Raw genomic sequence first — 17,764 nt, 5'->3', positions numbered from 1 at the left:
TAAAATAAACACACACACACACACACACACACACACATATATATATGATAGCACACACACTGTAAAAAGCAAGCACACACTGTAAAAGCACGCACACACACTGTACACTTCTACACATTTTGTTAATAAAATAAAATAATAAACTGAAATAAAAAAAATTATAAACTAAACTAAAATTAAATTAAAGGGGTCATATGATGCTTTTTTAAAGATCATTATTTTGTGTATTTGGTGTAACAAAAAAAAAAAAAAAAAAAAAAAAAAAAAAAAAAAAAAAAAAAAAAAAATAAAAAATCCCCTTTTTTTTAAAAAAAAAAAAAAAAAAAAAAAAAAAAAAAATAAAATCAAATAAAATAATAAAATGCTTTATGCCAGCACCTGTGTAGTGATCAGGAATGTGTCTGTGGAAATTTAATGAAAGCATGGCTAAAAATAAACTGATTACATTTCACTTAAAGGCAGCAGTCAATTTAGGATATGCATGAGCCATATTAAATTCAGTGTGCATAAATGCCAACAAACTTTACATACATTTGTAATCTGCTCATTGCACAAACAGCAGGAGATCAATATGTTGCTGCAAAATCACTGTAGGTGAAAAACAGACTCTCAACAAATTTAACTAGAAAAGTAAAGTTTGAATGGCACCTTGTCTAAAGTTTATCAGCTAAAACTTGCTATGGTTTCTAACGGTGCTCTTGAATGGACCGTATAATGAGCTTTTCTCGTTTACCAAATAAACCTCTCTGTATAAGTATCAGTTCTCTATGTATTCCTGTGGCACCGTGTGTATGTCACTGTGTTCCAGTGTTGTCTCTGCAGGTACAAGCACACCTCATTCTGCTGTTCCCAGACAGAAGCAGCAGCAGTCAGTCCTCTGAACTCATCTGAGATCTGAGTCTGTGATACTGCTGTGTCATACACGGTCTCAGAGCGGGATTAGATTTCCATCTTGCAATACACACATGGCTTTATCCTCAATCTCCTCTCCAGATTTTAATCTGATACCCAGTAGGATCCTTTGCCCTCAGGAGGAATTCTACGGTGGTAGAAGTGCAAAGCAAATCACAATTCTGAAAACAAAATTACAAATTACAAACGCAAATGCAAGTCTAAAAAACAAAATAACAATTCAGAAAACACAACAACAATTCAGAAAACGTTATAACAAGTCAGAAAACACAATGACAAATTCAAAAACAAAATAAATACGTTATTATTGCATACTGTTTTATAATGTACTACAATACTGAAGTGCAGATAACTGCCACTATTTGCAACAAGTAGTATACTTGATAGTAGAAATCCTGCTATTTTAACATAGTGTAAATAGGTATTTGCACTTAGTGTAAATAGCATATTGCTACAAATACTGCTATTTTCACTTAGTGTAAATAAAGTCCATTGCTAATACGAGATTTGAAAAGGGAGGAAAAAAAGGACTTGTTATAATGTTTTCTGAATTGTTGTTGTGCTTTCTGAATTGTTATTTTGTTTTTTAGACTTGCATTTGCGTTTGTAATTTGTTATTTTGTTTTCAGAATTGTGATTTGCTTTGCACTTCTCGGCCACCGTAGAATTCAGTAAAATTCTAGTTCAACACCATATCGATAAATCAAATAACAAGAATAATTGGAAAGAGAGGAATACGTCTCACAGGAGGAAATCATATTATCGAGATCCTTGTGCTTTTTGTGCTTTTATTTAATGTTCATTTTAACATGGCTGAGGTTATACCTTTTATTCATTATTAATGATTTTGTGGTGTTCAGCCAGATCACAACTTTTCCCCCCTTTCCCTTGCTGAGGGGAACCCCAGTAAAGTATATATATTCAGATTTATTATTGATTAATTATATATTAATTCAAATTAACCATTAAAATAATTATTTTAAATAGATAATTGAAAATATGTATTTTTAATAAAAAATGAAAAAAAAACAAAAAAAAACTATAATATATAAAAAATCTTAAATATTCAGTTCAATAAATAAAGTTCAATAAATGGTAACTTTAACACAACAGTTTAATAGTTGGTCAAACATTTAATTAATGAGGTCAGACCCCTGTGATCTTTAACTAAACAAGTGGGAGTATGTTATTTGTGAGTTCAGCTGCACAATTTTTTCTCTCTCTTGAGTGTTAAACACTCTGTGAAAAAAAAAAGCTGGTACAAAATCTGTCACTGTGGCGGTACCTTTTCAAAAGGTACACCTTTGTACCCAAAAGGTACATATTAATACCTAAAGTGTATCTAAATGGTACAAAAAAACCAAATGGTGACAGCTTTTGTACCTTTTTTTTCTGAGAGTGCAGCAGAGACCAGTGCAGAACACCAAGCAACTAGACACATACCAACACCATCCTAATGCTGTGGAGTAAATGGAAAAATTAGCCATAAGGAAGTCTTTGGAGATCAAAGTTTGAGGCCTAAGGGTCTGCTCAACCCTCACATCCACAGCCACACACATACACACACATACACACACACACACACACACACACACACACACACATGCCCTCTTCTCCTGCATCCACCACCATCAGGCTTGTTGTAGAACACCACTCCTCCACAGTCAATAACCTTGGAGCTCATAAGTGTTAGCATAATTTTCTCATTTTAATTCTGGTTCATTTTATATGCTTCATGCAAGTAAACTGTTGCTATGTTTGCTACTGTACCTTTAGGGATCGGTTCTGGTTTTTCGGCAGTTTCCACTTCCTCTGCGCTTTCATCCTTTTCATCTTTCTCCTCTTCTTTCAGGGTTGTTATGTCTTTGAATAAACAAGCAAACATATTTATAAGGCTCGCCGGATAGTCTTTACAACTTTAAGTAACCAGTAACAATTTATTTTCCTTTGACCTGTTATTCTTGAACGCTGCCAAGCGTTTTTGGCAGAAGCTAAAATTTTCCATTGTTGGTGGCTAGATTGCATTAGCATTTGACAAAGAGATATAATCAGATGTAATTTACATACAGAACCATTTTTTTCAATTATTCTATTGAGACATGATCATTCAGACTTCATTAGCAACATCAGTTAGGAGCTGGAACAGGTGGTTTAGCTTTGTGCAAAGTGAATTAGCAAGTCAGCTAAATTAAATTAGCAAGGTAAAGTCAAGCTGCCCTATGTTTAACTACCATTAGTAAAAAGCAAAAGGTATAAGCAGTATACATAAAACTTGCGAATAGCTTCATGTGCTGCTGCTACTAAGACAATGATTATGACCACTAATTCTAACTTTTTACTCATTCTAGCCATAATAACCTATTTTGATCTTCTCTCATTTGGAAGTGCATCTTCATTTGGCTTAACCCAGTGTTTTCCTTGATCATCCAGAACTTTGATGCCCTTGAATGACCCCTTTGGAGACAAGTGTTTGGTGACAGCTGACTTGAAAGCAGTCTCTCATGGATTCTAACCGTTTCACTGGCAGCTGAGCAGCAAAGCACCAGCTGCTGTTCTTTGATCCGCCCAGCATGAATTAGACTTCAATCACAAACTCAAATGGGGTCCTTTCCTACCAGCATATTTGGATATGTATAGTAGCAAACTTCGACTAAACTATTTTTGTGTGATAGCAATGTCTAAATGGTTAAAGTGTTTGGTTAAAATCTAGAAAACCTACAGGCAGTACATTTGAGTTTTTATAAAGTCTTCAAAATCAAATTACAGACTGATATAACAGTTACAGAGTTATAGAGAATTCCAACTTTCACTTCTTATAAGGTTTCCTAACAGTTCCTGTTCTTTTAGTACTTTTAAGGAATAAATAAATGCATAAATAAAATCCAATAAATGGCTTTAAATGTATAACAAAACAATAAAATGTAAACAAACAGAATGTGTTAAAATATTTAATTCATTATTTTATATAATACTAATGACAAAACGCAATAAATTTACCAAAAAGTGTTGACGTATTAGAGGAATTCGCTCGGGAATCAGATTACATTGGTTGCGTTGAATGTTTTTGATTCACTAGAAAGAATTAGTCTCAGAGTGATTCATTGAAGAATCGGACTACACTAGTAGCGCTGTATTCTTCTGAATCACTAAAAAGAACCGACTCATCGAGTCACTCCATTGAAAATCGGATTAGGTTGGGTTGTATCATGTGTTTGATTCACTAAAAAGAAACGTTTCAGAGTGATTCGTTTGGGAATCGGACTACACTGGTTGCGCTCTGTTTTTGGTTCACAAAAAAGAATAGACTCCGAGTCATTCCTTCGGAAATCGGACTACACTGGTCACACTGTATGTTTTTGATTCACTAAAAAGGACCAGTTAATAAAAGTTGTTTGGGAGTCAGACTATATTGGTTATGCTGGTCATTTCACAATGAACTACTGCAGAACTACTTAATAAGTCCAGGAAACTCTGCAACAATATTTTATGTTACCCTGATGAATCAGCAGAAGAACCCATGTGCAAAATCTTTTTTTTTCTTTTTTTTTTTCTATATTATTTTGACATGGACACATTAAAAAGATTCGCAAAAACAAACAAATAAAACAAAACAAAAATGTACTGTATCTTTTAGAGTCAAAAACCAAATAATCTTGGTACCTTTCTCACGTGAAGAGCCATCATCTTCATCAGCCACCACTGTTGTCTCATCTCCACCTGGTTCGGAACTAACTACAGGTGTTGTTACTATAATATCATCATCATCTTCCTCATCCTCACCCCTTATCTGTTCCTCTCCCTCCTCTTTTCCCTCTTCCTCCTGCTCCTCCTTATCTGCAACATCATCAGCTAGCTCAGGCTTCTCAATAACACCCTCACCCTCACTTGTTATATGTTTTTCAGAGTCAGCGTCTTTCAGTCCAGCACCAGTCTCATCTTTAAGACTGTCTTCTGTAACCTCATCATGATCCTCAGCTAGATCTATTGCTATCTTATCATCATGGTCATCATATGGGATATCAGTTGCGGCTAAGCCATCTTGTGAGTCAGCTAAATCAGCTACTGCATCATCAGCTTTAGCAGCACTCTCCTCTATGGTTGTTAATAGCTCTGAATCACCATCAGATTTAAGAAGTATAGGTTCCTCACCAGTTTCTTGCGCTTCAACATCAGTGACTGTAGCACCAGCATCAGCTATGATACCAAGAGCAATAACGATAGCAGCCTCTTCGACCTCATCATCATCATCTTTCTCCTCACTTTGGTCATCTTTTTGGTCATCATCAGTAATGTCATCTACTTCTTCTTTTTTCTCTTTATCATCAGCAGGAGTATCTTCTTTTCCATCTTCGTCCTCAGGTGGTTCTTTAACTACATCAATTTTGTCCTCCTCCTCATCAGCTGCCTCAGCTTCTTTAGAAGTGACTTGTTCTTGTTCTTCTTTCACCTCATAAGGTTCAGCAGGGATTAAAGTATCTTCCTTTTCGACAGCAGGAGCAGCAGCAGCTTCCTCTTCCTCCTCAGCATCAGCTTCCTCTTCCTCCTTACCTTTTTTCACAGTTTCTTCTGCTGCTGCTTCCTCCTCTTCATCTTCTGCTTCTTCCTCAGCATCAGCTTCCATTTTCTCCTTTTCTTCAGCCTCCTCTTCTTTTCCCTCCTCCTCCACAGCTTCCTCTGCTGCTGCTTCCTCCTCTTCTTCCTCCTCAGCATCTGCCTTCTCTTCCTCCTTTTCTTCAGCCTCCTCTTCTTTTCCCTCCCCCTCCACAGCTTCCTCTGCTGCTGCTGCTTCCTCCTCCTCTTCCTCCTCAGCATCTGCCTTCTCTTCCTCCTTTTCTTCAGCCTCCTCTTCTTTTCCCTCCCCCTCCACAGCTTCCTCTGCTGCTGCTGCTTCCTCCTCCTCTTCCTCCTCAGCATCTGCCTTCTCTTCCTCCTTTTCTTCAGCCTCCTCTTCTTTTCCCTCCCCCTCCACAGCTTCCTCTGCTGCTGCTGCTTCCTCCTCCTCTTCCTCCTCAGCATCTGCCTTCTCTTCCTCCTTTTCTTCAGCCTCCTCTTCTTTTCCCTCCTCCTCCACAGCTTCCTTTGCTGCTGCTGCTTCCTCCTCCTCAGCATCTGCCTTCTCTTCTTCTTCTTCTTCCTCCTCCTCTTCTTCTTCTTCTTCTTCATCCTCTTCTTCCTCCTCCTCGATCTCATCACCATCTTCTTCCTCTTTTTCTTCTTCATCTTCCTCCTCCTCCTCCTCTTCTTCAGCATGCCCCTCATCTTCCTCCTCCTCGTCCTCTTCCTCCTCATACTCCCCTTCCTCTTCTAACATCTCCTTGGCCCGTATCTCTGCAACTATATCATTAGGTTTTCAGAAATATCAGTGAAGCTGTAAGAATGTATGGGGTTCAAACCAAAAGCCCCACAGTATTTGCCAGAAGCAAAATAATATTTGGCTAGACATACACAATCCAATGCATAACATATCAGATTTATATTATACATATTATGTGTTTTACTAGTTGAATACTCAGAAGACATGCACACAGTTACATCTTTTAAAAAATGAATGTGCAAATGTTGATGGATAAAGGAATACATTGCTCAGCTTGATGAGACCTCTTAGTCAATGTCTGTTAAAGTTGGCATTGAAACTGAAATTGCGATCATCTTTTCTTCCCTATTGTGACATGTGACAGTTTTGAATTCATAGTAACTTTAAGCCAACTGAGGTGATTACGTATTTTTGTACACCAACCCAGAAGTTAGCATCACACTGGTTCCCTTGCCATTGGCTTTTGGATTATTGCAGAAAATAAGCTCTATGACCAACAAAGTTTATGATTCTTACACATTATGTTCTTACACATTTTGATAATCTTCAAAAATGAACACAACTAATTTTTAATACAATCGGCAAATGTAAAAAGCCAAATGTAAGCTATAAACAAACTATACCATGGTTGCATGACTTCAACGTCACCACCATTAAGTTTCTGGTAGCTCTTTTAGTCTTTATTTAAAAAAACATTTTCTCTGAAAATTTGAGATGGAATAGTTATGAACACAATGAAGCTGTAAAAGCGGACTAGTGAATGGGTGTTTTTTTTTTCTGTTCGGCATAATGTTCCTGACAACCTTTGTAGTTCCATTCAGCCAGTGGTTAACAACGGCCTTTTTCAAGACAAGTAAAAGCTTAAAAAAAATCATATGGGGGTATTACTGATGTGTTTTACATCATAGAATAAAACGTTAAAATTAGTTTGTTGAGCTTGCGTTAACCACAGACCTTATTTCAGGCATTTAACCAAACATCCATTCAGAAATCCCATTGACTTCAGGATGATTGAATGCAGAAGGGTTAAAATACTAACTGGATTCCAGGCTTTAGTCCACAAAAATACATAATACGTGGTTATTTAAAAAAATATGTCCCGCCCTAATTTCCTCTTTCCACACAGGAAGGAAAACAGCAGTCTTAAACCATATCATTGCATTTTTAAGAGGTTCTTTAAGCATTGTACAATAAAATGCATCGCAAAAGGGCAGTTCACAGCATCTAAAATTACTGTGTGACTGCAGGGCGTATAGCATCCTCTTAGAACAATAATTACGGTTTATCATACTCCTCCAGTGACACTGCCTATACGTCTAAGGAGTGCACAGCTAATTTCCTGGTCTCTTAGGTGTCCCTATGTCAGCAATTATGGACTGTACCTTTAAAGCAAAACCAGGCCACACCAATTTATGAGTTCCCTTAAGTGTTAATATGACAAATGACAGCAAATGTGTCGCCCATATAATCAAATACAGACTTTTATTATACATATGTGAGACTATTTTTATTCACAAACATTTGCATTAGCTGAAACTGATAATGGTGTTTAGATGCTTTCTGCATTAGCTTTACCATTTAGAGACGGCTTAATGATCATTTCATGAAGATGTTAATGGACAAATACATGCAGCTTTATGGAACACTGATTAGCATGGGGATCATAATTAGGGTGTGTGAAAACAAAAGGAAAAGATTATGAATGGCACCAAATGTAACAACACAATCAATGACAGCATAATGCCCATTCTCCATAAGATACTCTAATGCTTGCCCTCCTAATGCAACTGTAATATAAATGTGTTAATTACAGACTCAAGCAAACTGTTATCTGTTATGCTGATGGTTTATGCATTCTCTAATGAATGCAATCTCATCAAGCGCTCTTCAAGACACAAACCTTTTTTCCTCGGTGGCAAGAATTCTCCTAGAGGAGAGAGACACAGAACATAAGAACAACTGATTAAATTAGGTAGTTAATGTAAGGTTTAATGCATGGTATAAAAATGCAGTTGTTCACAGTGTCTCTAAGTCAGAGATGCCAGGAACCAAAAACCAGGGCCTGCAAGCCAAAGTTGGCCCGTGGTGACCTTTGATTTGGCCCGCCATGACATATCACAAGAGGAGGGGAAAATAATAGAAATTTTTTTTGTTTATTTAATTATTTTTAATTATTTTGCTTTAATGTTTTTGCATTGAAATGTAAAAAAAGATTTGAAAAATTGTTTTAAAATAAAAAAATGTTTTTTAAATTTTAGTTTAATTATTATTTTTATTTTATTTAATACATTTTATTAATGTAGTTGGATATAATGCAGAATTGACTTTTTTCAGAATTATAATTTCAGAAATGTTTGGCCTTTACTTAAGTTTTTGTTTTATTGATTTTTGGCCCTTCATAAAGTTTGTGCAACTCTACCTCAGCTCCCCTTGTTTAATAGTGTAAAAATGTTGCTTTTCTTCTTTCTTATGCCACTGAGACATACTTTAAAACATCATACTAACTTACTAATGTAATTAAAGGGGTCATATGATGCAATTTCAATTTTTCCTTTCCTTTGGAGTGTTACAAGCTCTTGGTGCATAAAGAAGATCTGTAAAGTTGCAAAGACTAAAGTCTCAAATCCAAAGAGATATTCTTTATAATATTATTTTTATTATTTATATATATATATATATATATATATATATATTGTAAATCACAAAAGAAGATGTAGGACAGTATATTCGTGGATATAAAGAAAGTTAATGCTGACCACAGGATGTCAAACTCCAAAAACAACAAAAAAGCACCATTAAAGTATCAGAAAAGTGGTGCGCTATAGTCATATCTTCCTTTTATATCTCATTTGCACAATTTGAATATGCACATATTCAAATCTGGCATGTCAACGGCTGTAACAGAGTAGAAAATTCTTAGTAATCAGAATTTCAGTCTATTGCTTATCTGCTTTTTCATGCCCTTTTATGAACTTTTGATTTTAACAGCTGCAAGTCACCATTCACTTTGCATGGTGTCAGCATTCTGCAAAACATCTTCTTTTGTGTTTGACAGAAGAAAAAATCTGTACAGGGGTATGGAACAACTTGAGGGTGAGTTAATGATGATGAACAATCTATTTAAGATCATAAAGGATCATTGATCATGTACACTGCTGTGTGAGAACGCAATTTTATAGCCTGGTACAGTTTGTGAGGCTTATATTTGAATGTGATACTCCAAATCCAGCAAAAATTATATAAAAAAAAATTATTATAATTAACAGCCTAAATAACAGACAAAATATTCACCCTCCCAGGCAACTAATAATTGCTCTTCAAATATTGCCCTTAATACTTCCTCAATTAACAGCTGAAAGTCTCACGGACCTAATGTGAGAAGCGTTTTGTGGGGAGATATGCATATTTATTTAGTTCAGCAGTAATGTATAAATTTTCAAAACATCTGACTGAATATCATTACTTGTGCCAAACAGCACTTGACACCCTATAAGTGCTGTCATGCTCCACTTTAAATGTAGAATAAATGCTTTATAAAACCATGAAGAAGGACGTACAGCTCACAAGGTCACCAAGGGGAAAAGCTCTATTATATGAATATTATATGAATAAAAGATGTGCAGAAGGTCCTATCCTTACAGATATGACTAGATTATTCTTCTCATGTTAGTGTACCTTGGTTTTACTTTATTTACTGTATGTTATCATTACTTGTGCCAAACAGCACCTGACACCCTATAAGTGCTGTCATGCTCCACTTTAAATGTAGAATAAATGCTTTATAAAACCATGAAGAAGGACGTACAGCTCACAAGGTCACCAAGGTGAAAAGCTCTATTATATGAATATTATATGAATAAAAAATGTGCAGAAGGTCCTACCCTTACAGATATGACTAGATTATTCTTCTCATGTTAGTGTACCTTGGTTTTACTTTATTTACTGTATGTGTAACACTTTTTTAATGTTGGAAAAATCACAAAGTGCACTTTTAAAATGATGCCTTTCTTGTTTGTGTAGGCTACATGATTAAAGTGAAGCACAGAGTTTGATACTAACCTTTTTTCCTCACAAAATGACGCTCACCTAAATTGGTAGAGGAGGAAGGAATACAGAAGACAGTGTTAGAGTAGAACCTACAAAATAGATCTTTTGAAACATTGATGAGGGGTGAATCGGAGAGGGAAAAAGGCTTGTCTGCGATTCACAGCACTTTATTCCTAGCCTCTAGAACTTCTATAAAAGAAAAAAAAGGGCATGCCAACACAAGCCCACACACACACACACACACACACACAAAGTCTTTTCTAGCAATCTTTTTCTTTCATACTTACACAATTAATTTGCATATAAAAGGTTTAAATCGAAGTTATTGTGAAGCTACCTTTATGCCTGGAAATGCATTTACATGTGTACAATTAAAATGATTAATTAATCAGCTTGTTTGACAACCGAGCGATTTGATCTGCCGAGCCTGTTTTAATGTGGTCCATAAATACATCTGTCAGTACTCAAATGAACAGCAAAGCATGGTGGTTTTACATAGAGGGTTGAGTAATATTTTTCATGATTTACATGACATTTCTAATTTCTAGAACTGATTATGAAATTTTGTTATGTTTTGGATATCTGTGCTATGTTCATAAATTACCATTACTGTATATACAGTAGCTACTATTATAGTAAATCAGGTTGTGCACCATTCACAATTGACAACTGATTTGAAACCTAAATGGAAATTTGTATTGAGTTTATATATTTCATTATATTTAAATAAACCTTTAGACCAGGGTGGAAGAACTGATATAATGTGAACATTTCATTTCCCAGAATGCATCACTTGGACTGTCATTCTGATTCATATACATTCATATACAATGCAACCGGGTAATTCAGTACTATAAAATGACAAGGATTTGTTTGTATTCATCATGTAGGAGGTTTAATAGCTGTAATATTCAATTTCAGGCAGCTCACCATGTCATGTTCAGTAATTGTTTTGTTAATTATATGGTTGTTCAAGCTAGTATCATACTGTACATACATGCATATAAATGTAAATATAAATATATTAAGAGTTGTGTTGGAACACACCTTTCAGCCATAGTTTGAATACACTAACTGCTATCCTTCTGGGTAGTAATAAAACGATGAAACGCCAGCACTAGTAAAGCATTCTGGGATATTATGATATTAAAATAGAAACCATTATTTTATATTGTATTAACATTTTGCAAGATTACTGTTTTTTTTTCTGTATTTTTGATCAAATAAATGCAGCCTTGATGAGCAGAAGAAGCTTCTTTAAAAAACATTACAAGTCTTATTGATCCCAAACTTTTGAGCGGTAGTGTATACCAACCCGATCTCATGAAAGTGTGTATAACTAGTACGCCAAATAAAAACGAAAACTCGTGGTATTGATACACAAAAATGGACTTTGGCGTGCATATGCTACGCGATGGGTAGGATTAGGGTTGTGGGGTAGATGCGTGCACTCCAAACACATGCGTATCATATGCACGCCAAAGTCCATTTTTGCGTATCAATACCACAAGTTTTCATTTTTATTTGGCGTACTATTTATACGCATTTTCATGAGACCGGGCTCTGTATACATAATTTGTCTATGTGCATGTAGTGTTGTGATCAGTTTGTATACCTTGCATTCCATCAAAAGATGACCATCAATTTAAAAAGCATTCATTGATAACTGTCTGGAGCTATTGAAGCAATGTGGCAGTCAATCCACATGCATTTATTTTAAATGAGCACCTCAAGGTGACTTTTATGAGGAATCTTAGCTAAGCGTGTTATTGGTTCAACAATTTTGGCAATGTCACCATTGTGTCTCTCTCTGCTCTGAGCTCTCTTTAGGAATGTTTCTGAAAGTGTGAATATGTGTACTGTTCTCTGACAGTCCCATAAACATTTATTTCTGCTGTATTTCAACTAGATGATTCCAAACGCTTGTGTTCTAATGATAAATATACTACTAGCTAAATGTAGTAATGTAAATCATGTAGATCTTAAAATGGTTGTATAATGAGTCTTGAGGCGTTGTGGGGGTTTCTTAATTGATTACAGTTCTGTGGTCACTGGTACACTCTAAAAAAGGCTGGGTTGTTTCAACCCAACTTTGGGTCAAATATGGACTAACCCAACTTTTGGGTTAAAAATTGAATGTAAAAATTTAACCCAACGGTTGGGTTAGTCCATATTTGACCCAATGTTGGGTTGAAACAACCCAGCATTTTTTAGAGTGTAATTAACCTGAAAGTAAATGCCATTAAAACGTAGATTAATTATGTCATAGGCCTTATTTAATCTTCATAGGCTTTATTTATCTTTGGAGATTTTGATCTTTAGATTAAAGCAAATAGGCATATTTTTTGCCTATAATAAAAGTATCAGGTTTAATGGCAAGCTTTGTTTGCTATTTTACTAGTCTACTAGACTATACTACCCTCACTGTATGGGTACTCTTTGGATAGTCTTGTAACAGATGTGAAGCATTTTCAAGGTCAAAGAAGTCAATTGAAAATGAACTCCACTAATCTAAACTTGATACAAAATCAGGGTAAAAAGTAGAGGAGATTGAGCACCTAATGAACATTGCTTATGACCTTTCTAAGTGCATCTGTGGTTGAAGACAGGGCCATATGAGCTGCCCTCAATGAGACCACAATGACCCATTAGCTTCCAAAATTAAAGAGGGGAGATTGAGATATCGCAGGTTGTTTTGCTTCTTCAGTAGGCATATTTTCTGAGATTTACTGTTCTCCCTTTGTGACAAATTCTCTTTATTTTTAGGTCTATTGAAGGACTCCTTTTATTTATCCAAAATAATGCATCATCTGTTCTACACTGGGAAACAAATATTTTCTTAATCAGTATTGTTGTCTTGTTTTCCGATAAAAAAATACACAGTAAAAATCTTAAGAGCAATGCTTTTACAATGTAAAAAATATTTTTCGAAGTGAGAATAAAAAGTGCTTTCAGTGTCTTTCTTTCAGTGTACTTAAAAATGCAAGATGTTAAGACTTATTTTCAGATTTATTGTTTTATTATTATTATTATTATCATCACATTTTCTTGAAAAGTTTGCTTAAAATGACAATTACGTAAGAAAAATAGATGTAAGATACATTCTCTAAAAAGTCTTATGCAATTTTACTCACATAATTTTGTCTAATATAATTAAATTTTTTCCCTGAAAACAGACAACAATCTTGATCAATAACATTGTTTATATTTATCCTCAAGACATCTTTATAATCTTATTATATTATTATTTTACTATATTACACTATATTTTTTATAATATAATGTAATCTATTCTCTATATATACTGTCCTAGTGCTTAAATGAAATTCTGTACAGTAGCATTACTTATGTTGTCCTCTTTGGATCAATTGCTAGTGCTTGTATTCTTATTCGTAAGTTTCTAAATCTCCTAAATGAATAAGCATAAATGCAAATATTTTTAAATCAATTTTACCAAGTATGTGTGAGTCTTTGTGAATCAAACACTGAATAACTATCTTATCAAAAGAAACCAATAAGATTTGACGTGAGAGATTAATGACAGAGATGTGATACTCTTTTGTTTGATTTTTATTGTTATTTTGTAGAATCACACATGTGGCACACAGAGTTCGGGCTGACAGTTCCTGGTTGAAATTCCTCGTCCTCTTTCTCAAAACTCTTCGTTGTAGTGTAAAGCTGTAAAATAGTGACCCATCCTTCAATATTTCTTGGTTATGAAACACATCATTTTGAATTTTCTAGCTGATCTTATAATATTATGTCAGAATATAGATTGCTTGAAATAAAATATTGGCACAAATACAATCCATGATATCCAATCCCTTTGGGAAACCATTTAAAGCAGGTTTATTCTGCAGAAGGGGAAAATGTGACCATTAAAGCCAGCTTAGATTTCTAATAAGACCTATTAGTACACATGGCTCGTCAGATCAAACCGCTGTGGGTTAGTCTGTGGTTTCTGAGATGCTGTTAAAATTACAGTAAACACTTTGCTATGTAATCATGCTGCTAATGTTGAATGAAGGCTACAACAATTTAATATACCTTCCTCCTCCTCCTCTTCCGGTGCTACCAAATTAGTCATAAAAGTCAAGACTGATGTTATCCAATCGGTAGAGTCGTCCATGGCTTCGTTCACCGCCTTCATGGGATCAGAGCTGATGTGCTGAATACCCCCTAAGAGCATGTTTTAGACAGGGCATCTTAAGACACATATTTCCATATGCTCAACATACATTAACTTACAGCCATCTAAACCATAACAGCAAAAACCTCAAACCTGTCACAGTCTTTTGTTAAAGCTCTACAAAACTGTGTAACATCTAGCTCAAAAACAATTACAAACAAAGTACACTTATATGGCCAGAATTATGTGGACACCTGAACACTCAACCCATATGTGGTTGAGCATTTCAAAAGCATGGACTTAGGAAGTTCACTTCTTGTTGTTGTTATTGATGTTTGAATTGGACATTGTTACTTTTTTACATACTGTTTATAGTCTAGAAATCATGTAATTGTTGTTTTGTTGTTGTTGTTGTTGTAATTCTATACTAATGTAATTGTATCAAATATATTATTAACAGTCATGCACTTGTTTAACAGTAAACAAGTGTGCATCTGAGCATATTTATAGTATATTTATATAATATGGGATTAAAATGTTTCTTTGGTTTTCTTACTCTTATATTGGATAGATAAATATGAAAAATTTCATATATATATATATATATATAAAATAAATTATTATTATTAATTTATTGTAAAATACATTTATATAATATATCCTTTATATTCATAGAATATATTTTATATGACAGTATAAAATACAAATTTTTGATTTTGGAGACAAGATGTTATCTTGCTATTTTCTCTCTATCATTTCTCTTCTGTTATATAAAATGTTTTATGCAGGAGGTTCTTCGTTGAGATTAGATCATCATTTCATCAGTCCTTACCATCAGAAAGTCTGAAAACCCTATTTTAAACAAATTGTTTGACTGTGTGCTTAAAGGAATAGTTCACCCAAAAATTTACATTTTGTCATCATCTACTCACCCTACTGTATCTCATCTACATCTACATCATCTACTCACTTCCAAACCTGTATACGTTTCTTATGTTGAAGACAAAAGAAGATATTTTGAATAATTTTGAAGAACCAAACAGTTGTTGGTCCCCATTGATTTCCATAGTAAGCAAAAGAAATGCTATGGAAGTCAATGGGGACCATCAAATGTTTGATACCAGCATTCTTCAAAATATCTTCTTTTATGTTCAACATAAGAAAGAAACTCGCACAGGATTGGAACGACATTATAGGGTGAGTAAACGATTACAACATTTTCATTTTTGGCTGAATTATCCCTTTAATTGAATGCTGTTTTTAGTAATTATGTATTTCATTAAAAGCAGGTGTTCACATACTTTTGGTCATGTAGTGTATGAAAGCTCTTCTTTTCACGTTATGTGTATGTGCTATCAACCCCGAATGACATCTTCAATAAGACAAACTGATGATTTCAGATTCAGCAGTGAAAAGGACTGAACATCCACATGACCGAAAACAGCTAGGTGCGTGTATGTTTGCATATACAGCTACAAATATAAATGCCAAGTCAGTAAAACTTGTTTTCATTTAGGGAGGCTTTTGGGTTTTCCTGCTTTCCACTGCCCATCGACAGGAATGCTCATCATATTTCACACATCATCTTGTAGTGCCTGTCTGTCTGCAGTTATCAGCAGGCGAACAGCATGACCCGAGTCAAAGCCATTTTACCAGAAGCCATTATGCAGGGGTGACGTGACAGTATGCACAGACTCCAGACTCCTCAGACCTCCATTATAGCCTCTAAACACCCTCATGTTCACTACTCCTGCTAGAATAAATTAGTATTTGATTATAAAATATTCTGGTGGCCAGCTACTATAATCTGTAGCAGTTATAAATTTCTCAAGCATGTGTTAAACTTAGCTTGTAAAATTGCATTAGATGGGCAGTAAAGCTATTTTAGTTTCAAAATGTTGAGTTATAAATATACAGTATATATACATTTTTTATTTTTTTTTATAATTAAATCTTAAAACCAGTCTTCCATTGACCAGGCAAACAGATCTCGCACCACTGATTACAGTGTTTTTCTGTGAAATCGACATGTGAATAACTTTTCTCCAGATTAAATTAGGAGTCAATATTTTAGGGCAAACAAAAATTGCACATCATTTACCTTGACATTGAAAAGGGGTTATTTCTCTTAAGAATGCTGCTTGAAGATGCCATTTAGGATGACTGAAATACATTTACAGTTCTTTTTTTTTTCTAGTACCTTGCAATGACCTTGGTTTAGTCATTTAATTAACTACTTCAAATTTGCAGCATAAGACCACTCGGTATGTGTAAGATGTAAGATATAAGATATAAGATGGCTTGCCTCTAAGGCTGCCTGCTTCCTTTAGTGTTTTCCTGACACGGTGTGGCTGAGGTCCTGTTAGGATGAGAGACACAGAAGCAGAGGTGTGGGATAGTAACACACACATACTGTACACACACCCGCTCTCATTGGGTCGTCCTCACTGAGCACGCTCAAAACTGTAGGCAGGATAATCAGGGAAATTTAACCACCATTATAAATAAAACACAATTATGGCACAAAATCACAGGGAAGGTGTGAAAAGAGACATATCGTATTAATCCATGTCACAGTGATTACAAAAACACTTCGGCTGAGTGAAAATGAAACTGCAAACATTAACATTTTGCTAAATAATAAACAGGTAGAGGCAGGAGACATATAGTGTGAATGCGTTATGCAAGACACTGTATTATGGTCTCTTTTTTTTTTTTTAGAGCATTTACTGGTTCATGGCAAATTAAATTGCCACACTCTCTCTTTTCTCACGTTTGCTTCTGGCTGCATTGAAATTCAAGCCTCATAACGTAATTGTGACATCTCCTTTACATAGAAATGCTAATGCAATACTGATGAATTCAGTGACATTTGTTTGATTAACTTTTTAACCTACTTTATGGAAATTCAGCATTGCCCTCTAAGCTCTCACACTCAAAACTGACAACATTTTACATTTTTGGGTGCTTGAGTGTGACGTGTAAACTCACAGGAAAGGAAAATTACAAATGAGATTTCTTTAATATCTCTAGACAGCAATAAGATTAAAATGAGAGCAAATGGAAACTTTTACTTATGCCTCCAGATTCTCATATACGTTTCCTTTAGAGGAATAACCTATAATCTTAAATGTGACCCCTCCAGCTGTGTCTCAGGCTGATCAGATTTGCCAAGATACCAAAATATGCAAGATAATAATAATAATCAATAATCTAACATGCTATATATAACCCCAATACATTTATATGTGTTTATGTATGACATTTGTTTTCATTTTTCAGATTTTTTTCATTTCATTCAAAAAATCTGAGACGACAGTTGATAGCTACATAACTGATAATTCAAAAAAAAAAAAAAATCT

At 34.8% G+C, this 17,764-nt stretch overlaps 1 protein-coding gene across 3 annotated transcripts in view; it reads right to left on the bottom strand.

Annotated features, from left to right (window-relative positions):
• The window catches only part of LOC107727612 (triadin-like), a 49,313-nt gene that overhangs the window by 23,202 nt on the left and 8,347 nt on the right, over nucleotides 1-17,764 (bottom strand). For all 3 annotated transcript variants that reach the window (XM_016537534.1, XM_016537535.1, XM_016537533.1), the window contains exons 3-8: nucleotides 16,708-16,761; nucleotides 14,321-14,452; nucleotides 10,286-10,312; nucleotides 8,127-8,153; nucleotides 5,062-6,246; nucleotides 2,683-2,775 (exon numbers count right to left, since the gene is read on the bottom strand). In XM_016537534.1, the coding sequence (XP_016393020.1) occupies nucleotides 2,683-2,775; nucleotides 5,062-6,246; nucleotides 8,127-8,153; nucleotides 10,286-10,312; nucleotides 14,321-14,452; nucleotides 16,708-16,761 (1,518 nt within the window). The remainder of the gene's footprint in view (nucleotides 1-2,682; nucleotides 2,776-5,061; nucleotides 6,247-8,126; nucleotides 8,154-10,285; nucleotides 10,313-14,320; nucleotides 14,453-16,707; nucleotides 16,762-17,764) is intronic.

Source organism: Sinocyclocheilus rhinocerous, unplaced genomic scaffold, assembly GCF_001515625.1.
Source record: "Sinocyclocheilus rhinocerous isolate Xijiao unplaced genomic scaffold, SAMN03320098_v1.1 scaffold185, whole genome shotgun sequence".
In the NCBI taxonomy this organism is placed as follows: Eukaryota; Metazoa; Chordata; class Actinopteri; order Cypriniformes; family Cyprinidae; genus Sinocyclocheilus; species Sinocyclocheilus rhinocerous.
This window is presented reverse-complemented; position numbering and strand designations above follow the sequence as displayed.